This window comes from Oryzias latipes, chromosome 6, assembly GCF_002234675.1.
Source record: "Oryzias latipes chromosome 6, ASM223467v1".
In the NCBI taxonomy this organism is placed as follows: domain Eukaryota; kingdom Metazoa; phylum Chordata; class Actinopteri; order Beloniformes; family Adrianichthyidae; genus Oryzias; species Oryzias latipes.
This window is the reverse complement of record NC_019864.2, coordinates 25213888-25238412: the sequence shown is the minus strand read 5'-3', so window position 1 is coordinate 25238412 and position 24525 is coordinate 25213888. Positions and strand designations below refer to the sequence as shown.

The 24525-nt window shown below is 40.0% G+C and overlaps 1 protein-coding gene across 1 annotated transcript in view; it reads right to left on the bottom strand.

The window, feature by feature from the left end:
* Nucleotides 1-24525, bottom strand: part of il34 (interleukin 34) — a 64327-nt gene that overhangs the window by 7297 nt on the left and 32505 nt on the right. Inside the window, exons 3-7 of the mRNA XM_011476357.3 lie at nucleotides 19191-19294; nucleotides 18167-18244; nucleotides 17898-17975; nucleotides 14608-14715; nucleotides 12489-12669 (exon numbers count right to left, since the gene is read on the bottom strand). Of these exons, the coding sequence (XP_011474659.1) occupies nucleotides 12489-12669; nucleotides 14608-14715; nucleotides 17898-17975; nucleotides 18167-18244; nucleotides 19191-19294 (549 nt within the window). The remainder of the gene's footprint in view (nucleotides 1-12488; nucleotides 12670-14607; nucleotides 14716-17897; nucleotides 17976-18166; nucleotides 18245-19190; nucleotides 19295-24525) is intronic.

Here is a 24525-nt window from a genome sequence, read left to right as displayed (position 1 = left end):
AAAAAAGTACTCGTAAATGTTTTGGCAACAACTGCATTGATCGTATTGAACACTAAACAAAGGCTACGTTCACACTGCAGGGCTTAATGCTCAATTCCGATTTTTTGAAAAAATCTGAATTGTTTGCTAGACCGTTCACATTTCCAAGTAAATCCGAACTTTTGTGATCTACAGTGTGACTGTGAAACGACCCAGAGTTGACCCGCATGCGCAGAAGAGTACTCAACGTCGAATGACGTCACTCGTTGTGTGCGGAAGTAGCTTACGTTAACATGGATGTCAACAACAGTGTTGTCAACAGCGGAGCTCTTTCTTCATTAATAAATTTATTTTCACAAAGGAGCCAGCACAATAACAATCTTCCCATTTTTAAGAAGGCATTGGAGCCGGGATCGTCTGTAACCACTGTTGTGGAATAGGAATGGGAATGTGTATGTATTGGGCCCACGCGCGCGAGCGTTTGTGTAAGGGACAGGAAAAGGGCGGGTGCAGCGGGAGAGAATGGGGGGGGGGCAGTGTGGGCGCGCATTCATGTTGTGTATTACGGAGGAAGGACAACGGTAATAAAAGAAGGTTTCCCCCAGAATAAATGCTATGGACTCTTTATTAACCCATTCCAGAGAATCCTGGAGAATCTAAGGGTCAGAACAGGGAGGAGGAGGAGGATCCGCCTTGGGTCTCCCGCGCTTCTGACCACGGTCGGGAAGGGGAGAAAGAAAAAAAAAAGTACTCGCGAGAAAATGTTCAACACCACGCTCGGCCATTTAGCTGTTAATTTTTTAATACAATCGGGGACATCGCTTCCCTTCCACTGACGGGTCTCTGCAGCATCGTCCGCCGTGGTTGCTGTTTACGTTCTCGTTCCCGCCTATTTCAACGCAGAATGATGACGTTTGTTGCGTATCGATGACGTACGATTCGGATTTAGGTGGCCTGGCCGGTCAGACGGTGGTCGCAATTGAAAAGATCGGATACGTTTCGGATTCAGGACGGCAAACCCAAGTGGCCTGGGTCGCATTTGAAAAGATCGGATCTGTGTCATTCAGACTGTCATGAAAAGATCGGAATTGGGTCGCATAGTGGCAAAAAAATCGGAATTGGGTTGTTTCAGCCTGCAGTGTGAATGTAGCCAAAGACTCAGTTGTGGGTCTAAAAACTGCATTCAAGTGTTGCAGAGATCAGAGCAAAATGTTTACAGGCATGGTTCAAAGCTTTAGAAAGCCCCTCTTGGCTGGTTTGTAGTCATGTCTAATATACCTGCAAGACAAAATAAAGTGCTTGCAAAAGAAGAATGCAGCTGGCTTATGGAGCCAAGATATGCAGGTCTCATGCAGCAGATGCTGCGTACTGTCACGTCCTGACATTGACAGCTCGCCTGGTGTTTGGGTCTACAGGAAAAAAAAAATGTGGCAGAAGAGGAGTTGCTGCTGATACATTGGCTCCATTAAACATGTGCTTATATCTGCAGTGATACAAATGTTTTTTATTTTTTTAATTTTATTTATGAGCTTCTACTTAACCACATCAATCAAGCAATGATATTTTAAATGGTTACTTTCATATGTGCTGTTTCCAAACAAATGGGTTTCCTAATGAAAACCCACTGACAAACCAGAGGTATGTCTGAATAAACCCCTTTTGTAATCGAGGCCAAACTTTATTCATTTTAATCGTATTTTAAAATCTTTTGTGTTGGACCGGACGGAAAAGGAAAGGAGGGAAGAAAAGAGAGGGATGTTGGGGGGGGGGGGGGGGGGGGGGGGGGGGGGGGGTTGTAGGAGGGTGATTATGCGGGGGTAAAACCATGAAGCAGCATAAAGCAACAAGTTGCTGGATGTTTATCATTACAGTCAGGTTCAGATGTAATACAAATCTCAAAGGGGCGGGGCCTGTCCACACACACACACTCAAATAAACATATAAACATACCTGTTGGCTCCAAAAATGTCCACATGTCAACAAGAACACAATACAAATATCATTCACACACGCATACTTATGCCTTCAAACCAACTAGTGTGAAATATTTCATTCAATCACGCAAAATACTTTTGCAAAGGTGAGCTAACGCCTGTGCTCAAGTGAGTGTTTATGTTCCTCTAAAATGGATGATGGAATGGGAGAGTTCCCAGTCATACCCACACCAAGACCCCCGCCAAAGCAGCTGTGGCAGCCAGAACCCCCCAACGCCCGCACGGCAGCAGATAGAGAACAACCGCCCCCCGGGTGATCACATCCGCCACCCAGGCCAGGGCCAGCAGGACCGTCACGGGGCCCCCAGAGAGCAGGGAGGCTTGGGGGGACAGAGAGTGCAGCTTCAGCACAACTAGGAGAGCAGCCCCCCCGCCACGCAAGGACGGCCCAACGCAGGCCACTGCCCCAGAAGAGCACCCACAGTCATAGACGAGCACCTCATCACCACCCAGGAGTTCTGGGCATCCCCCCGCCCCAACCCCAAGTACGAGCCAGGACCCCCCAAAGGAGACCCGCCCTGCGCTCCAGGCAGCCACCCACCCACATCTGCTGCTTGCTGGCAGTGATGTCCAAGCAAACCCCCTTACCAAGGGCCCTACATGTCTAAGGGGCAAATAAAACCGAGAGGGGGGGGGGACTATTCGATACGGCAACCATGGGAGGGGGACCACTGCCAAGTAGCTCCTCCCCCCAAGGTGCAACGCAGGCTGAACCCCCCCGCCCCCACCCATCACCCTAATAAGAGATTATATAAGGAAGGGGGTAAGTCAGGGACAGCTGGTAGACTGACCCCCGGTGGTCAAACAGCCTTCCCCCAGCCCCCCCCAGCATAGGGCCCAGGTCCCCTCAGCCCAGGGGTCCCGTACCCCGAGGCACTGACCCCCCAGGTCCCGCCACCACCCACCCCACACAGAGAGAGAGGAGCCAGAAAGCGCCGCCCCCCCCAGAGCAAGTCCAGGCCCCTGCCCCCAGGCGAGCTCTGGTCAGGCCTAGACGGGACCGAGGCAGCCAACCAGCCGGGGCGACTGCAAATTGCCTCAGCGGAGATCCCGACCCGTCAAACCACCACATGATTTTCAAAATTAGTCCACATTAAACTCTGTTGGTTTTCGATGATCGCACAAAGACTGTACTAATGTTAAGTCTTGCACATCAGCGCAAATCTGCTTTTGTCAGCTTCAGAATTGGTTGGACTTAGGTAAATCGTATAAATGGTTCAATAGCTATGGTGTTTCAACACTGGAACTTAAGTTCCGGAGTTCAAAACTATGATTCTAACTGACACACATATAGTGAAGAAAAGACTAACCAGGTTAAAAGCCAAACGTGTCAAAAACTCAAATGTATTATGTTAAGGATGAATATCATTTAGCGCTCAATTTGTTTTGTGCTAAATGTTTAAAAGACAAAAACAACTCAAATAAAAATACTTAAAAGCCAGAAACGTGTCCACATCGTAAACATTTATTTTATACCAAAAATATTCAATAGCTCTAAAGGATAATTGTTTAGATTTATAAGCCAAAGTTTTTATTCCAGATAATTAAATGAAGATTTTTGCATTAAATCATTATATTGTAATTAAATTCTATCACAGAGATTCATCCAGTCTTTAAGTTTCAGTTTTGGGAGTTAAGTGCAGCTCGAATAAATCCATGACTTCATGAACAACAGCGGGACGGCTTGTAAAAGACTTAGACCCAGAATTTTACAACTTCCTGCCAGATATTCTGCCCTTTTCTAAGACCGAGTCAGAAGCTAAATGACCAGAAGTACTCTGATGATCTTAACCCTTGTGCTATATTAGATGACCCCTTACATTGACGTGTTCTCCCTAGAGCTGTGACGGTGTCGAATTTTTCATCACCGCGGTGATGAACCACCAGGGGGCGCGGTGTCGCGGTTAACCGCAGCCCCCCCCCCCCCCCCAAAAAAAAAAAAAAAAAAAAACACAAAATCCCCCGGCGGCCGCATCGGAAATAAATACAGTTACAACGTACTATTCTTTGTTAACAATGACAACAACTAACAACTACATATCTAACTTGTGAACTAACTATAGGTGTTGTAGATTGACTGTGTGTGTGAGCGCGGAGCGTCTTGTGTAGTTATAGTAGGAAGGTGCGCAAAACGTGTGTTGGGGGTGCGTGTTGATTCTTCTGCAGCGGACCGCTCTGGAGCTGCACGCAAGTTTCACCAGTGCTCTCTGGTACAGACATCTTCTCAGAATATTATTTATTGCCCAGTAATAAACAGACTGCAGACGCTGTCACCTTTCCGGTAGCCGTGAAGCCTGACACCCATGAAGAACGCGGGGCAGGAGGCTCCGCCTTTGTTTATACAGACACGTAACGTAACGTTACGCTGCAAAAAATAGTTCCCAAACAAAACATGTAGTGATTTTCATGGAAATCTAACAGTGCGCGTTCATGTTTGGTGTTACGGATTGAAGGAGGACAGTTACACCCCCCCCCCCCCCAAACACAAAATCCTCCGGTGGGCGGCCGTGTCGCGCACTTAGGAACGCACGCAGCTTGTAATGGAAATGAATACAATGGAAATTAATAATTAGAAAGCAGTAAATTTGTCGTATTTCCTCACAAGACGGAAACTTCTGTTGTAGAATAAGGATGTGTGCTTCTGAAAGCGCGCGCCTGTTTGTGTAAACGGAGCCGCGTGCCACGTGCAGCGCGAAGGCAGACACTGAGAGCACAAGCGCGTGGGAGAAAAGGAGACAACAGTCTGAAAGAAAGAAAGTCTGAACACAGGACTAGCAGAAAAAGGAAATTATCAGCAAAGATGAATGTGTTTATTATAGTTCCAAACACGCACCATATGCAAAACGTAAAAAAAAAAAAAAAAAGTGCGGTGATGCGGTGATGAGGTCATCACCGCGGTGATGACCTCATCACCGCGGTGGTGCGGTTATCGTCACAGCCCTAGTTCTCCCTACCATGACAAAGGTGGATAAAGGTGGAAAGATTTCATGTAATCCATGGACGCCAGTGAAGATCACAACTCATTGAAGAAAAAAGGTTCAGTGCACTGTCTAGTGGGTATAGATGACCCAACTCCCAATGGTAAAGTGCCTAGGATAGCACAAGGGTTAAGAAAGCTAGACAATTTGATAGAAATATATAGACTAGACTGGTGCAGACAGTTCTAAACATAACCTGTATGGAGCTAATAAATTGCAGTTTTGTTTCAGTGGGAAAAGGTCTAAGAAAGATTGTGGGAGACAAAAAGGCATTGATGATGTTCTTTCTTTGTTTGATATATTGAAGATGTACAGATGAAGTTTCAGGGCTGCAACTGATTTTATTCATTTCCATTGAGCCTAAATTTTTGCCATTCCCATGGTCACATTTTTTCTCTTAAGAGACCGACTGTGTATAAGTTTGAGGTAGTTTCTGCTCACATTTTCTTCTGGCAAAATTTTGAAAGTATTTTAAGAAAAATCTATTTGCCCAATAAGTAGCATAAAGTGAACAATGGAAAACAAATACAAATGTTTTTTTGTTTTTTTTCTAGTGCTTAAGCCTTGTGTGGAATATTAACTGTATATTTTATGAAAATGACCAAGCTAGACAATACAGAGAGGTTCTCATCTCTACAGAACTGAATTTAAAAAAATCATTAAGTCGACAACTTGATCCATCAACAGTCTAAAAAGATAAGAAATTGCAGAATTTAGACCAGGACTAAGCGGACTAACTGCTTCATAAAAAAGAAATATAAATCAATTTAATAAAATAAAAAAAATCAACACAAGAAGAACAAATTGAACAGCATGAAATGTAAATTTGATAAATTAACTTAAAAGAGAAAACAGTAAAAGGCGATCAAAACTGGATCTATTCTGTCTGAGTCTCTGATATGCATAATCATTTATGTAAGGATCAAAATGAATTGCTAAACATTCAAACGAGCTGTGACAAGTTTTGGAACATAGAGATATTAGGAAAACTGAGTTATTTGTGTATATTTATGCCAGGGGAATTTTAAGTAGCAACAGGTTGCAGACAAGTTTGTGTAAGACAAAATTGATCAATATGATCATGAGTTACCAGGTTATTAAGTTACAGGATTAGACAAGATCTAATATTTAAAAAAAAACACATAAGTGTTTCTATTCTATTTGACTTTTTTGACTTGCTGCTTTTTTGTTGATTTGGTTTATTTGATTTGTGTGGCAGTGGAAGCAGGCAGACGTGTTCATTGGGTGATATATGCAGAGCAGCTACATGAGACCAACCCCTGCTCAGGTCTTAAAGGGGCACAAACCATGCAAAATCTACTTTTTGAGCCTCTAAGCTAATTATAATGTTAATTCGTCATTTTAAAAAAAAGGAACCCCAAAGCTGTATTTTAATCCATTCATGAATTTCTGGGTATTCCTCTAAAAACCTGCACTCTGAGCACCAGCCCCTCACAACCCACAAAAAGAAGCAGGTTCTCAGGAGCTGAAGTAGACAAGCGAGAACAGCCCTATAAAGCCCTATAACGCCCTATAATCACTATAAAGTGCACTATATAGTGCACTTTATAGTGATTAGTGAAGTACTATAAAGTGCACTATATAATGCACTTTATAGTGGGTTCGCCATTTTTTTGTGCTGTCCGAATCTACAATTCCAAAATCCAGTGTCCCATAGATTTCCCCAAAAAATCTGTGTGAAAAACCAATGTGCATAAATGCTCACTAAATTGGTTAATATAGTCTACAATCCATTGCATTTGATTTTTTTTGCAAAAAAACATGCATTTAAATTCATTTTTTATAAACCATTAATGTTTTCATCAACAGAGCACTGTGGATTCTTAAATAGTAGTTGTAAAACGTGAAAATTAGATTTTCACTTTGTGAAATCGGTGACGTCATATTTGCCGTTTGGAGAAAAAAAAAGTAGTGACCATGGTTTCCGAATTGCTTTTAGAATCCAGGGCACTAGATAATCCCACACTACCAGTGGCGGCTACTGGTCTGTCAGAGAGGGGAAGCTCATTTTCGGCCTACATCATAAAATTGTCTATTAATTTAAAAGTAAAAAATCAAGCAATTTTGCCAAGCAAATATTAAAGAAATAGGTTGCAGTAGTTTTTATTTCGACTGAACTTGAGAAATCCAGGATGGGACTGAGCGCGAATAGCTTCAGTGATTCCTTATAGAACAGAATCGCTGTTAGTCAAAAGGACATGCAGTCTTTCGACAGACCCTCCAATCATCACGCAGAAGCTCGGAGTCGGAGCCCACTCCCCATTCACCCCCAGAGACGCTGAGCGTCCGTGGGCGGGACATAATCGCAGCGTTTATCCAATGACCGTCTAGTTTCGAAGTGCTAAAAAAAAACGTTCAAAGCAGCCCCATTGAAGTCAATGGACGCTGGGCTTCAATGCACTGTGACGCTGCAGGAATGTATGAGAAGGATATCGAGTCAGGCGACCTGCTATATGTAACTGATTCTGAACGAACTCGTCTTTGAGATGAACGTTTTCTAATGCATTTTTAGTCAATAAAATGTTAATACAATAGTACATATTTGACCATTAATTTTGAGACATTATAAGGGAAGCCGAGCTTCCTTTGCAGTCTTAAAGAAATCGCCACTGCACACTACATAACTTTTTTAGTAGTAAGGGATTAGGGTAGGAATTAGCTTGACATAGTCTGGCTCCAACACGGCGACGGCCGTATCGCTTAAAAAATGGCGACTGAATTACTTTATTCTGTTGAAGCCTGAGGTAAGCCATTTTCAATGGGTGACATCTCACTCACTCAGTTCAGTTCTCACATACAGTCAATGGTACTAAATCTCAGTCAGTGTGATTCTGTGGAGAGGATGAGTTCCGTTTTTAATTTATTCATCTCATTTTTTGGCATTTTTATTAATCATGGCAGAATTTTAAAAAAGTTGTTTTCTACATTTTTTTTAATGATTTCCAGATGATTTTTATGACATTACACACTAAAATATTTCCCATGCTGTTTGAATTGAGCCATAACTATCAAAATGTTTGGCAGCTGCAATTATTTAGCTGAAAATGTTAGCTTTAAGAAAGTTTTTGTGCTGAACCGCACAACCGCTTCACAGGCAGATGAAATGCAATCCTGCTGCAGAAAGTGAAGAAGGTCTCCAAGCAGACTTTCTTTAGTGAACCATCCTGTTGGGGTCTGTATGGATAAATTACACACAGGAAAGGGCAGTTTAAGTTCTCTGTGAGTTCTGCCACACATGCTCAGTTTCCACATGTTGGGAGCACTCAAAGAGGAATGTTCCATCCCATCCTGACATGAGGGGGATTTTGTCCATGTATGATGATGGTAGAAGATGCCATCCTTAATCAAATCTAAAAGTTATTTTAGGACCACATTGGACAATCCTTTAAAAGGAGCTAAATCAAGAAAAATGGTTAATCAAGATGTAACAACTTTGGTTTCTCCCAAATAAATCTTCTATTTTTTCTGTCAAAAAATATTTAAAACGATTTAAAACGTAATATTTTCTTTAATTTAGCCATTTATTTATAATATGTTATTATATTATATATTAAAGTGGATGAGCCAAACGACTTATAGTTTTTTTTCTCTCAGACGAATAAAGACTCTTGTTTGTAAGTGGAGCAGGATTCACAATAGGGGTCAGGAAAGTTTTCATACCTGTCAAGTGTAGTGGACTATTAGGTGAAGCCAACTCAGATGTGTACTGAAAAAGACCTCTTAAGTTGATAGTGGCTAAAACAAAGGTTTGTTAATTAAACCCTTCTGGAAAAAGTTCACAAAACTTTGATTGAAGTCTGTGGCATTTTCGATTTAAAGGTTGAAGTAGAAAAGTAATCATTCGATGATTTAAAAAAAAGGAAGAATTTAGTTGCAAACAGACCCTCATTGTCATCGTAAGGATTCAGGTCATAAAGTTAAACCACTTCATAAACCTATTGAACTGAACCATGGTGCACTTATGGTCCCTTCTCACTGGTAAGTGACAGACAGTATTTTGGTTTGGTACGACAGGCTGTCTGGTACATCAGGTTACTGATTAATGTGACGTTGTGAAGATTTGAAAACACAAAATTTGTCCAGATGGCCTGGGAGAGGCTCCAGCAGGACTTCAAGCTTCAAAGCTCCCGCTGTTCTTTCATCATGTGCCGGAGAAGAGACTTTAATAACACGATGGGGGAAAAGAAGCCAAAAACAATTTCTCAAATGCCAACTAAACTAACTGGTGGTGTCACATCGAGTCAGACACTCGTGAAGTACTTGGAGAATACACATCCCTTTTCACTCTGTTCCCATAAAGCCATGGGGGGCAAATCATGTCTTCAAGGTCTTGTTCACTTAATCTTTATGTTCACTTTATGCATATGATCTGCTAATGTGTGATCCTAATGATATGTTGATGTATGATCATTTAAAGTTTTATGTTTTATTCACTGAAGCAGGTTATGGCTGACTGTGAAGTAAAGAGGAAAAGAAAGTTGATTTTAACGTGACAGTGATAACCAGAGCAGAGTCAGAGTCACAAAAGCCAGATTGAGTAATAATGAGCACAGGATCTTCTTTTTGTCAACAAATGCAAGAAAAAAATCTTTGAAATGTTCCAAAACAAGAAAATTGGAACATAGTTGCACATTCCCGCCCGTGGAGTGCAATATATCACAAAGATTTCACAAATCTGGATGCTTTTAATTTTAAAGAGCAAATGATGCAGAACAAAAGCGTGGACATCTGCAAGTCCTGCACTGTGTCAAGAACCTCATTCATCAGGAACTCTTCTTCGTGTCGGTAACATATTAGCCCGAGGGGAAATAAAAAAGAACTACAATATTGAGGGTTCTTGCAGGTTAGTTATTGGTTGTACTTGAGACTTTTAGGGCCCATTTAAGGACATTTTGATCAGCATTTAATGCTCATTTCACAACCCATCATGGCCACAACGGCAAACAGTCCTGAAACACGCTAGCCCAACGGTTGTAAACCAAATAGATACAAAGCCTAAAGCTATAGTCACATGGATCTGTACTGGAGCTGACCCGTACCAGCGCTGAGGGTTTTTGGGTTTTCCAAGCCCATGGAGGGTCGGAGAGAGTTGTGGCACCGGTTAATGGAGGATCTGGGGCTGTTGCCAGTGGCACAAAATAACACAGGCTCTTCGACCTACTGCAACGCTTTGATTGCTTCCACACCAAACGTAATTTCTACGGATTCTAAAGCTATGGGAAAGCAGTTTTGCACAAAGCTGCTTTTGCCCACATGAAAATCAGTTGGTTTACGTTGATCGCACAAAAACTGTACTAATGTTAAGTGTTGCACATCAGCGCAAATCTGCTTTTTTCAGCTTCAGAATTGGTTGGACTTAGGTAAATCACGTAAATGGTTCAGTAGCTATGGTGTTTCAAAGAATGTCAACACTGGAACTACAGTTCCGGAGTTCAAAGGGTTTGGGGAGCGCAAGTGTTTCCTACAGTTCTTGAAATTCTGTGGAAATAGAATGTATATATTGTCCTGCAAGAGGGACATGGATCGATGTAGAGCCCTGCGCGGGACTATTTTCTTCATCCCGCTCCCGCCCGCTGAATTTCTGACCAATCCCGCCCGCTCCCGCAACGTCTGCGTTACACTCCCGCCCGCACCCGCAATATGTATGTCCCCTCCCGCCCGCACCCGCAAAACTCATAGAATTTAGTCCCGCACAGTAATAGAGATGCATTGATTTTGTATCGTCTCCCGTCCCCTAGGAAAAAAAACACGTATTTTTATTGATAATATTAAAGAGATTCATGTCCCTCCTCCAGCCTCATCTTTTCATGCATTCCTCTTTTGTGTAATGTGCAACTTAAATATTAAATATATTTTCCCAAATACTGTTCGGTTAAAAGTGTGCGTGTGTGCGCGCATACAGACGGCCTGAAGCGCGCTCTTAGTAAGAGGCGGGGCGGGGCATTGCACACCCCCAACAACAGGTTAGATGACAGTGGCCATTGGGCGTCTCTACCTGGTGCCTTCACGGAGCTTAAGTACATAAGAATCCAACAGCCGCACAGCCTAACGTAGTCCGTTATTATATATTCATGAGATATTCATGGCAACACTGATCCCGCAGGGTTTTTTTTTGCCGCCCGCTCCCGCCCGCAGCACAATTCAAACCGCCCAATCCCGCGAGATTTGTGTTGGGTCCCGCGGGACCCGGCGGGACCCAATCCCAATGCAGCCCTCTAGATCGATTCATGTACTTATGGCATACGGGTGACACTGTGATTTTGCGCCCTACCTAATGCTGTAGTTGTTAGGATAAGGTTAGTCACAACTGCCCTTACGGGTCAATACGGGCTGTCTGCAGTTAAAAAATTGCCTACTGGCCAACCTGTGTAACCTGCACTTATCATGTAAACAACACTTATGCATCCCATACGCTGACCTTGTATTTTGTATAAGTGTTTGCTACGACCAGTCCTCCACAGCGTGCCCGCACGTAACAATGTCCATGACTCTTTTTGCTCCACGACTTCACCAAATGGTCTGATCTGGCAGGCCACCTCCGTGCCCCGTACAGGTTTGCCCATTTTACGTCCCCAATTCAACACAAAGACAGAACAGGAAACCCCTCAACCCTAATTCTTGAAAAATGTTTAACTGTGGAAAAGAGAGAGAGCAACTTTCAACCCTTCCTCTGAGGAGTCTGGAATGTACCGAAACACAGTGTTATCAAATAAATCAAACATCTTGACAGATGTATTTTTGGATCAATTTGATGCCAGTATCTCAACCCTGACACAAAGCACCTTCATGGTGATGTTACAGTTGAAGCTAAACTTGATATAACAAAACCTTTTTGACTAACGTTCATGCATTTTTCATTAAGAGATGTACAAAAACATTCTCCATATTTTTAAATAACTAGTTTTAAAGTAAAAAAAAAGTTTCACAGAAGATCGTCCCTCACAAAGAGAAATATTGCACCTGTCAGACATGAGAAACATTTTTTTTGTTTCTGTTTAAAAATAGCATTTCTAATTTTCAATAACAAAGATGTTTATTGTTCATTTGGTAACATTAAAATCATACAGTTTGGGACAGACTTCAACCCTGGTTGTTTTTGTGTTGATAGGACAAATTATGTGCAGTTTAAAGACCCACTCCGCTGAAAATTGTGTTTTTAACATATATAATAAAAAATAACCTCAAAATTAAATTTCTGAGTATTTCTTTATTCAAATCAATGTTAATCAGGAGCAGACGAAAAAATGCAATTTGTAGAAGAGATAACGCTAGTGGGCTACATGCTCCCTGCTCTGCTCCATTCTGATGCTTCCACTTGCAGACAACTAGATCCATGTATGTCTTTGTTTACATCATCTGAGCTGGAATAGGGCTCAAAACTGTACAGCTGTCCAAAAAAAACAATGCCTATAAGCGGCATAATCCTAGTTAAAAGACTACTGGGAGGGCTTTGAAAATAGGTCAAAAGATGATCGGAGTGGGATTTTAAATGTCTTGTTCTTGCTGTGATACTCACAGTCCTGTCGAGTCTCTGTGTCGAAGCACTCGCTAAAGAGGCAGTACATGGTGTGGCACAAGTTGTCCACTAGAGACTTTGGAGAGACGAGTCTCCAGTCGGTCTCCGGCACTCTGTCAGGCTCCTCTGTTAAATGATCCCAGGTGTCCTGAACTGCCTCTGGAAGCTCCTGCTGGAACACCTGGACACAAACCAACACACACATGCCTGAGACGGTCAGGTAGGCTTTCTGTGACTGAAGAGATGAACACAAATCCATCAAGTGTTTTGTGTTTGGTAAAGTCTTTTGGACAAATAAATCACCAGATATATAATGTCCCAGTGAGATTTTCAGAAATCCATTTTATTGCTGTTGAAAAAATGCCCTTCCATGACCTCAAAGGAAACCATTATTTTTCCTCAAACCTTTCAATTGCAGAACAGATGTTTTGTTCTGCAATTTTTGGCAGCAATTTGGACTGAAATGACTGATAAGCTTTGTAATAAACCAGGTAACAAAACATTTTGCATAGTATTCATATCCATCTGGAGAGCTTTGACTCTTAAGCTCTTTGCATTCTTTTCTTGTAGGTTTAATAGAGTAAAATCTGAAACAGAGAAAAATACTTAAATCCACACTTGAGGTGTAGAATCATCTACTAATGGACAAGGATCCTACAGTAGAGCCTTGTGGTACTCCAACATCTCTAAACATTGCTTTATAAATTTCCACACTCTCATATATCCTAAATGTTTAAGAAAAATGGAAAAATCAAAAAATCTTTTCAAGACAAGTGAAAAACTTTTTTTTCAACTCGTCTTTCAGAGATTTTTCACCTGACTATTTTCATTTTTTGTAAAGTTCATTTAGATGATCAACTACATTTAAATGTTTTTTTTTCTTCATTTTTAGGATTTTTCATCTGAATTTTCATTTACAAATATGAGCTCAAACAGTTTTACTAATATGACATTATTAATAGCATGAAAAAAAGTATGCAGGTCTGTTATATAAGTGACCATTGTCACATATTTTAAAAAAGAAATTCCTTCAAGAGTTTTTAACAATATAAGGTCAAATATTATGGCATTGAATAAGTAAATATATAGTCATTTCTATAACAAAACCTACATTTTGTTTTCTTTTTTGGATTGCTAAGTATTTTTTTATTCATATACCTCAGATAGAAACGGTGACTTGGCCCCTTTGCCCCCCCGCAATTTCCTTTAAATGTCCAGATGTTTCTTTAATTTATTTGCTGAGTGAGCTCCAATTTTTATAAAAATGAATTAAACTTACTAACCACAAAATTATTTTATAACATTATTCTTTATAACTGGATATTTTTTAAGTGCTTAGTGTAAACAAGGGTTACATCCTCAAATCCTGTCTAGTTTTTCCCAATATATAAGCTTTTTGCTCATCTCACTCATGACATGCTGCTAACCTTCGTTATGAAGGATTAGACTTTAAAAATAAAGACATCTGTGAGGACAGGTCAACAAAGGACACATGTCTGTGCAATTTTATAAAGTTAAACATTAATGAAATAACGAAAAGTAGCACAGGGTTCAATTTAAGGGTGCTACAATTACTTTGAAAAAAAATCATTTTAAAGGAGGCCCCAGCATTCTGAGTTCACAGAGAGGAGAAATCACTTGGGGTAAAAGAGCATGAGACCAACACTTGTTTGTTTCCAACAGAATAATCAGTAAAGACGAAGACAAAAGTCATTCATCTTAAAGTTGCTGGAGGACTAAATAGATATCGATCAAGTTCAAGATATCTGCTCCAGACCTACTGTCTGCCTTCTTTGGTGTATCTGTCTGATAACAAACACAGAAACCACAGAAACCGCAAACATTCGTGCAAACTGGGCCACCATTTTAGCCTGACATTTGGAAACTAATACTCACATTTAGATTATTGGATTTTTTTTTAAATACCAGCTCAGATAAGTCATGTAAATAGCAGAATGACGTGCCGCAAAGAAACTGATCTGAACTGGTTTGGACATAAATGGAGGAAACTTTTGGTTTTATGATCAGAGTAACTTTTTCTCATCTTAAAAAATGCTGTTTGTGTGATTCCAATTATCTAACTTGTGGGAAAGACTAAATGGCAGAAATATGGACTTACCTCAGCGGGATGTGACTGCACAAAGACTCCCTCAACATCTTTGAAGCGTCTTTCCAGCTCCGCTGTGTACGAACGCGAGGGATGTCTCTCTGACATGACCCGGATGATCTGAAATTTCAACCAGCTTTTAGTTTTTGCCACATTTCAAACCGCGTAGATTGTTCACCAAAAACATTTTTGGAGTTTTTAGGAGCCATCAACTGACCATTTTCTAAGAAACATCTGATCTGTTTTCCAAATGGAACAGATGTTTTTGCCTTCAGCATAACAATTTAACCTCTGATCGCTTCCTTAAACAAACCCTTATGTAGCAAATGTCAGATGAGTGCGCCCAATCTATGTTCTAAATTCTAGGCCATTTTTGAAGCCCCAAACCTGCTGAATGATTTTTGACGGGTGACGGCAGGACTTGAAGCAGCAGCATTTTAAATGGTGACCAACAACTGTTTTTACCGTAGTTTTTTACGGAAATATAGAAATATTCATAGAAAACACACTTTTTTTTCTTTTTTTTTTAAAACCACTTGAATCCCAAATTTCCAAAAGATGGCTATATATCACTTTAACATACAATTATACAGGTAATACTAAGTATAATTAAGCATCTATTGTCCTTATTTTCTGAAATTTGACTGAAATGAGTATAAAACTCACCACATTGAGCGTACATTGTAGGACTGGAAAATAAAAAACTATTTTCTCTTAAGTTAATGCGCTGAGTCATAATATAGTATCAGCATGGGAACCAAAGTTTGGCTCAGAAGAGCTGACAAAGTAAATAAGTGTGCAGTTGGGAAAGGGCTCATTTTACGATATGAAGGAAGTCCGTCGGTGGAGGACACCTTTGCTCCATGATGGGGCAGGCCGACTGTCGCCACTGAGGCTGGGAGAGTTTTGGTAAATGATGCGATTCTGAAAACATTTTAGGTCGGTAGAAATGCGTCTTTGCTGTGATGTTATATTTTGACACAAGATGGTGCCCTCCCATCAGGAGGAAACGGGATTTTTGCAACAGACCTGTTTTAACATGAAGAACATTAAAGCTGTAAAATCTCTTCGAGAATGTAGCCCCTTCCTGGACTTCCTGGACACATTTGTGTTTCTCCAAACTGCTTGATTGATGTAATGCTACACGAAGAGGAAAGCCATCACCTTTGCTAAAATTATTATTTACCAGTGTTACAATGTGCAATATTTTTGGCAATTGTCTATGCACATTTATTGGGTCAAATTTCAAGCTGGATGGGGGAAAAAAAGAAAAGGGATTTGATTACAGACTAGCATTAGGTGTCTCTTTAAAACTAAGTACTTTAGGAGTGTCTGAACGTGCATTAAGGCCAAAACTGTCCAGAGGTTTGCTGTTGGACCAGCAGAGCAGAAGCATCCGACCTGAGCTAACTCCTTTCATAGAACTCAGTGAAAAGTCTGTTTTTTTTGTAACAATGTATAGACTTTCATTAAAGGCTTGTTGCATTTTACAGAAAAAAATGATGCAATACCAACAACATCTTGTTGAAGAAGCAATTACCCCTTCACATAATAACCCCCCCCCAATTGCAACAACTGCAATTAAATGGTTGTCAGACAGAGTGATTCCCCAGATGTCTTGGGAATTAAGTTGTTTTCTGGACCAGTTCAGAAGAGTCTTCTTGTTCTTTTTGCTCAGCACGGGTTTGCCGTTACGGCGCTTCACTGATGATTACCAAAAAAAATTGCTTTATAACTCTTACCAGGCGGATGGTTCTTGATTAATTTTTTTTTCTCCTTGAATTTCTTTGCTTTTCAACATCCTATTTAGCTTTTGAGGATATCATTGAGGTTGGCCTTAGCTGCCTTAGCTTTCTTGACTGAGAACAGGTGAGGCAGAAACCTCATCAGACAGGACAAACGATGTTGTTCACCTTTTGGTTTCTCCCATCAGGGCTCACCACAGCGAGTCCTGGTGGGAGATGGGAGACATTGATTTGGACAGGCACAAACCAGCCACCTCCACCCTCCCAAGGACGCCCATAAGAAGTGGCGGTCCTCGAAGAGCATTGTAAACTTTGATTGAATTTTTTTTTCATTGCACATTAAACAAATAAATATTTGAATTTGAAGACATACTGAAAAACTGAATAAAAAAAACTCTAAACCTAAAATTGCTATAAATTTTTTTTTAGATCCAATCTCTCCAATACGTTTCTCAAAGACACACACAGGACATCACACACCAAGAAATGAACTTATTGCTCTAAATGATGCTAGGAGTCCATCTCCAAAAAAATGACAAAAGAGCAAAGAAAACGGAATGATTTGATTTGTTATTTCTTATTATTTCCAGGTTTTCTTTGTTTTGTTCTGCAGCATGTTCATATTTATATAATTTTGACAGAATATATTTTCATGGAGAGCAAAATATTATACGGTATTTAAGGTTTAACTTGATTTATTCTGAATTAATGTTCCTGTCTGTCTTTATTCATATTTATGTTCAAAAAGTTAGGTTTTGAAGATTTAAAAGTTTAGCTTTAGTGTTTTCAGTAAATGTTTATCTTTTTAGCCCCCAACTTAAAGCGTGTTTTGGATTAAGGCCCCTTGTGTAACTGAGTTTGACACCCCTGTAATACGAGTTTATAAAATTCATGCATTTTTTTGTGTAAAATGGCCAAATAAAAGATAAGTAATGCGGGGGGTTACTCGCCCAGGGAGAAAGTTAGTGTAGAACCGCCACTGATGCTACTTTTCAATTAAAACTGTAAGTTTGAAAACAAGTGAATGAAAATCTGGTTTTTCACTCACTTTAAGCCTATCCTGGTTTGACCAAGATATGTTATTGAGGGGTAATTTTTGCTTTGAGCTCCTTGAGCTTCCATGATCCACATGATCTCAGGAAAGTTTCTGAGGAAAGGGATCACAACTTAAAGTCTGTTAGCAGCCCAGATGACCAGAATGTGACTAACTTTTAAACCAAGCTGGAAAGAGGCCAAGTTCAGATCATACAGAATGTGATTTTCCCATGATCTGTTAATGTTGAGCTTTTAGTTTTTATTATCTTGACTGTCAACAAACAGCTTTAGGAAGCTTTAACAGCTGATACCCTGTACTCGAGTATATAATAAGCCCCTATTATGTAGCATAATAATAAAGGCACAGACTGTAATTAGGCATTGCGTCTTCAGTGAGGTCCTTGACTCTCACAAGCAGGCATATGACCAAGAATCATGAAAAATCATGGCTTCAGGCAAATGTTGTTGAAACTTTATTTTAAAAAAAGCGCTTAAAACAAAAAGAGATGGCTCAAATTGTACCTTTTTTAACACGCCCTGGTTAACTTGAAACCACAGCCTTTGGAGAACCAGATCGTCCAATTCCTCCACCTTTAACCTCTGAAGAGAGAAGGGAAAAGGTGTTAAAGTCAGCATGAATGCTAAAAGTCTCATGCGTGTCAGTCTGATGGAGCCAGAAATTTTACTGGTGGGTTCAGCGTCACATGCATGAATCTTCCTCACTGTTTTTTTTTCTTTTAAACGTTAAAGTCAACATCCGACCTTGAGGGAGAAAGATTCGTGATTCTCACCATTCTGCTGATATTTGACAGTTTAAAGATTTCCTCACGATAAACCCTGATGGAGTAGTTGATGGGGAAGTTGTGCTTCTGCGATGAGAGGAAAGACAAAAACAAAGAAGGCAAATAACTTTCATAAATCTTCGCCTTGGATTGTTTTCAAGCTTTTCTGAGACGGTGTAGAACATTCACACATAAATCTGGACGCGAAAAAGATTCTGTGGAAAACAGTCCAGTTATCTTATCAAAGGATCAAACTGGTGACAAAATAGATTACTGACTAGGTTTTAGTTTAAATTCATGTGTGAGATTACAGTAAAACTAAAGAGCTTGATTCATAAAACATTCTGGAACCTCAATCAAAGTCTGCATATGTGAGGATTTTTATTGAGTATTGAGAAAAACTTCAATGTCAGGAGTCATTAAAAATTCATCTCAGGTGCAACAAATGGAGACAAAATTCAAAGAATGTTATGATAATAGTACATTTTGGTTGCTATTTAGCTCATTTCTGACTTTAAATCAAATATGGAAACAAATGGATTTGAGAAGCAGATCTACAAAGTTGCTGCATTTAAACCTTTTCAAAATAAAAGCATCTCTCCCTGTCTGATCCCTTTAATGTTTTATTGTTGGAAAGACGATGTTCAAAATGAGCCTTGGATCCAAATTGAAAATCTTTCCAGCATTTGGGCGGTCGTGGTGCAGTCGAAGGGGCGGTCGACCTCCAATCAGAAGATTGCAGGTTTGATTCCCCCCCTTGCCCGCCCATGTGTCGAAGTGTCCTTGGGCAAGACACTGAACCCCACCTTGCCTCTGGTGGAAGGTTGGCGCCAGTGTTCGGCAGCGGAGCCACCACCAGTGTGTGAATGTGTGTGTGACTGGGTGAATGGGTCTGTGAGTGTAATGCGCTTTTGGCCTTCAAAGAAGGTAGAAAAGCACTATACAAGTATACGCCATTTACCATAAGTAATCACTGTAATCATTTCGACAACATCCGATCTACATGAAAGAGCCAGACGCATCATTTTCTCACCATGTATCGTCTCCTGTGGCTGAGGCTGTCGTTGAGCGTCTTCAGGGGGGTGCACATACTTGCTGGGGTGGAGGTCATTAGAACTGGAGCCATCAGAAACAGGCCTGTCAAGAGGGGCAGACAGGAACCAAACAGACAGGTCAGTATGTTCTGTGCAATATAAACCCTTTAAAGTCGCAGGAAAACTCTTAGAGCAATCTTAAATGCAGTTTCTGATTCGGGGTTTGGCGACCACAGTCAAAATCCCAATGCATGTGTTACCCATGTATGCAGATTTGAATGCATCTGTTTTCAGTATAACCACATTGAGATACATCAGACATAGCACAGAAAAATCTGTCACAGATTATGACTCAATGTGAGGCTGACACGGTCCAAAGGATCTTGTTGCCAAGATGAGATTTTCCCACACGACAAGTATATTACCTGAAATTTTAACATGAAAGAAAAAAGATAATCTGTACAATATTGGTTATTTGTACTATTTTTCAAGTCATTGAAAAATCTACGCAAACTTTCAATTGGATTGAATTTCTGCCAACATCCATGCTTGTGCATTTTTGCTTACATGGCTCTGTAATTGTAATTGTAGCAGCAACTGATGTCTGGGAGCTGTGTTTTTGCCAAACATAGCGTTGTAAGTAGTATGCCAACGTTTGTATGCTCTAAAATAACAGTTAAAAAGTGCTACTTTAAAATTCCTCATTGGATCTACCGTAAAAGTGCTCCCAGTGGTCTTTTAATTATGATTATGCTGTTTTGAGACAAATACAATAGTTTTTGCAGAGCGGCAGGAAATAAAAATTCACCTCCGAGTTTTGGGCGGAACCATAAACATGGAGCAACTCCACCCCCCTTCCCCTCCCCGTTACTCAGAGCAGGGAGCTTGTGGAATGCCCAGCGTATTTTCTACGTCACAACAATTTGAACAAAGAAATACTCTGAAATGTAATTTTAAGCTTAATTTTATTTATATATGTCCTCCATCAGTAAAATGTCAGTAGAATATGTTAAAACACGATTTTCATCAGCTTATGGAAGGGAGCTATAGGAGCTCCCTTCCATAAGCTCCAACATCTGCTGACTCCCTAAATCCAGAAACTCCTGTCATTCGCCTTAAAGCCGTCTACAACCCGGCCCATCCATATTTTTTCAGTTTCCTCCACATGGTCACATTCTCCTGCTCCATCAGATCCTCATGTCCTCACATGACTATTCCCTCTGCCCTCCTCAGCCATAATGAGGGTAGGGGAGCAGAGCCTTCAGCTGCTCTGTTTCCACATTTTGGAACTCAGTCCCATCTCTCTCCACTTTTAAATCTGGACTGAAACTCACCTGCTAATTATTTACCACATTCAAATCGAATCATTTTGTCTTTTATAATGTTCTTACTCTCTTTTTTTAAATCTGTCAAATGTAGATAGATGTAGATGTAACTGACATAGTTCGACAAATATTTGTTTTAACTGAGAAGATTTTATTTTTACTTTGAGTTTTATTGCGAAACAGATTGTTGTTGTCATCAGTTAATTCACAAAGGACTAGAGAGCAACTGATGTTGCTCCTTTATCTTCCACAAATGGATTCTCCATTTATTATTAGCAAAGGAGAAAGCCTCACAGTAATCTGACGGCACCCCTTAACGACTCCCATGTGGCAGAAAATGAAATCCGTAATCATAACTTGGAGGGAGTCTCACTTGAATGTTTTGCATTTGAGCCGCTGTAGCTGCCAGAAATATTTGTTTACTTGTGAAGCTGTGGTTTAGCGGTGTTTCCACAGCTGTATGGGAAATCCAGGGAGCATTAATTTTCACTTACAGAACAAATGGAATACAAGACAGGATTACCTGAATAGGAATACAATTACAGATGATGCACCCATTTGGGTCAGGGCTGTCCAACTTCAGGCCTGGAGGGCCACAGTCCAGCTCGTTTTCCTGATGTTCCAGTCCTACCATCAGCTAAGATTTCCCCGTCCTACAGGTGATTTCCTGGATCAGGTGTGTTCCACCAAATAGAAAACTGCACTGACAGGGTTGTTGGTAAATGAAACAGGCGAGCAACCCTCAAGGCCTGAATGAGACACCTCAGATCTAAATCCATTTGATAATATACTTTGTTAAAGTTCTAGTACGATCATCTTTTTCTCTATTTTCAGGCTAACACAATTTCTCAGCAAAGCTAGAGGTTGACGTCATGAAATGGCGGCAACCACACGGAGCGAGAAGTGGTGCCTGAGAGACCGAGGTGTCTTACTTTCAGGCTGGAAAATGAGCAGCAAAAATAACTCATATTTCATTAAAAAATCGTTCTTAAGTGTTCCAAAAGTTACATATTATCATATATATGGATATAATTTACTCTCAAAGGCTTACAAAAAGCATGACATAGCCCCTTTAATTTATAGTGAACTAAATAAATAAGCATTTTTTTCAATCTAATTTTTCTTCTCTATATTTATTTTTTATTTTAGTTTAATATTTTCATATGTTTATAGGTTTTTTCCCAACACAATCCTTGTCAAATTTCTTTTTTTATTCTATTTGTAACACTTTATTTCATTTATTTTTAAAAAGCGCTTCTCATACGTTGCGCAACTCGAAGCGCTTTAATATTTAAAACAGAAAAAAACACACACACAATATTACAATAAAAACACAGCTCACCGTTCACCATTCCCACTCCCCTATTTTATAGAAAATAGAGGGCATTACAGCATTAAATTAAGGATTTTTAGCATTGTTTAAAATAATAGCCGATTTAGCACTTAGAACTAGATTCAGATTTTTTGCAGAATGGTCTTAAACTATCTTGAAACACTTCATAAATGAAGTTTTATCATTGGTTAACATGTCAAAATTATGTAAACGACCCAAAAAGCAGGAACTGAACACAATAGTGCATTTCTAAAAGTTGCTGAAGGTCTGTTAATTTATTGTTATGGACTGTATGTCTAGATGTGTATGCACATGCAAGCACTGTAAAGGGCCCTACCCTACATACTGAGCCGTGTCTGTGGTCAAATAAATACTTATTAGGGTTTATTGTGACATAATTCCTACTTATAGCAATAATTATTCACAGTGACTTTTTGAGGCTTCTTGTTCTTTCATATTACAACCCCTTCATTCTTAACCTGCTTTATTTTCATTTCCCTTTGGCGACGACTACAGTCTAAATTCATTTGTAAACGTTAGGTAATCTTTTTCTTTTTTTCCCCTCCTGTGTTTTTAGCTGCAAACCTCTCATTTTCGGTAAACAAAATCAGAAAGTAAAACGTTGGAAAAACCAAGGTCAGTCACCTTCCAGCCCCAGAGGATTCTTACACAAACATCAGGGAGGATCTCAGCTTGACCCAGAAGGCAAAGGGTAAAGAATTCCCTGAATTTTTTATTTAGGAAAGATCCGGGAGGACAGGCAGTGAAGAGGTCAAATGTCTAAACAGCACGAGCACCCTGATGCAGCCGTCTGAGGTAGCGCTGCTATAATTTGCAATTGGGTGACCCAAAATATACAGAGGTCATTTTCAAACCTAAACACCACTTAAACAGGACATTCAGGCTAAACAAAGTTAAACCTTTCTTAAAGACCGGCCCTGATGGTGTACGGAAAAAAAAAAAGACAAACTGAATGCAGCTGTAAGCATGCACATCAAATGAACTTCTACTAAAAACCTTTTTTTAACTCAAACTAAAACAAATTTCCATCACAAAGAGGAGAAGCAACAAAACTAGGGTTAACAGAAAATTTAAGAGCTGAAAATAAGCAGCACATAAATGTCGCTTAACGAATCAACTGCTTCCTTTTAGGCTCCATTTTTGTTACATAATCGTGAGCTAAGTATATGTTGTGAAATAAACATGTTGTTGCAAGAAGTAAGCTATACCCTGAACAAGACACCACCAAGATGTCAGAGAATCTCACGTTTGTAAAGGAGACCATGCAGAACTCTAAGTGGAAAAATGCAGCCAGATCTTTTTAGTATTTCAATGTTTGCTACTTATCTACAATAAAATATGCACACAATCACTAGAATAGGGGGATAAATCAAACATATGTTGCATTTTAAAAAAATGATGTCAGACTTAAATGCTAAACAATTATATATTGTAAAACAAAAAAATCAAAGCACTTCTAAAACACATATCCTTGTAAAGGACAGTAAGCCGGCTCTTACTAGGAAAAGAAAAACATAAAAAGGAAGATTTATAGTGCGATCTTTTAGATCGCCAAAAAAAAATTAATTTTTTTATGATTTTTGCAGCCTTTGGCAGCTCATTTTGTACTTATTGGAATCCCTTTTGAGAAAAAAACAAAACAAGAATGTGCTGAAGATGATGAAAGGGGCTTGGGAGTCTCAGAGCTTTTCTAACAAAATCAGCTGCATTTGCCTTTCCTATAACAGCTTGGGCTACTTTTATTTATGAGAGGAGAAAAGCTCTACACTTTTATGACAAGCCCAGATGACTTCCTGAGATTCGGACAGAATCTCAGTTTTTGATCGTGACATAGCGAAAGATTTGGCATAAACGTATCCGTCTGATTCACATCTTTACACTTCTGGCCTGTGTGGACAGTGTTACACATTCCACACAGTAGGGGGAGTACTACACTCATTTCATTGGTTTAACATTCATCAATAAATGGGAAAAGAGAGAGTTAGAAAAAAAGGACCTTTGAAGACACTGCCAACACAATTGACAATAACCTATTTGGAGCAAGGCCAGTTGGTGAGCCGGTAGAGCAAAAATGTTCATGCACAAGGAGCCATTAGTGCCGTTTTAGTGATAAGTGTGCGCTCCTTGCGGTGCAGCCTGACTGTCAGAAATTTGGAAATTAGACAATACCAGTAGTTGGTAAGCAGCCAGTGTTCACACCTTACAAAACGCTGGAGTGTGGCATTAGGAAACAGTATGACAGCATCACCCATTCATAAGTGCGTACAACTCACATCATTCTTACAAATACAGTAGGAAGACATTTGTTAGAGAACTAACAAATGAATTTGTGCGAGGATGTCTTCCTACTGTCAGATTTATCAATTTATCCAGGAAAACCACATTTGAGGCTAGACAGCTTCCAGATGTCGGACAATGTTTGTCTACAGCAGGGACTGCGACAGACGCTTGAAAAAAAGTCACTTAACTTAACCCCCTCCCCATCTTGGCTAGCATCCATTAACACTCTATGATGAAGTCAAGAAGTTACTCTTGAAGTGTTTTCTTAGCTTGTTTGAACCATTTCTGATGGCTTTTGTAAATTCTTTTGCTTCTCCCTTTTATGGAGCGGGCCAGAAAAAAAAAGAAAAGGTTGCATGAAACTCAGAAGGAAGT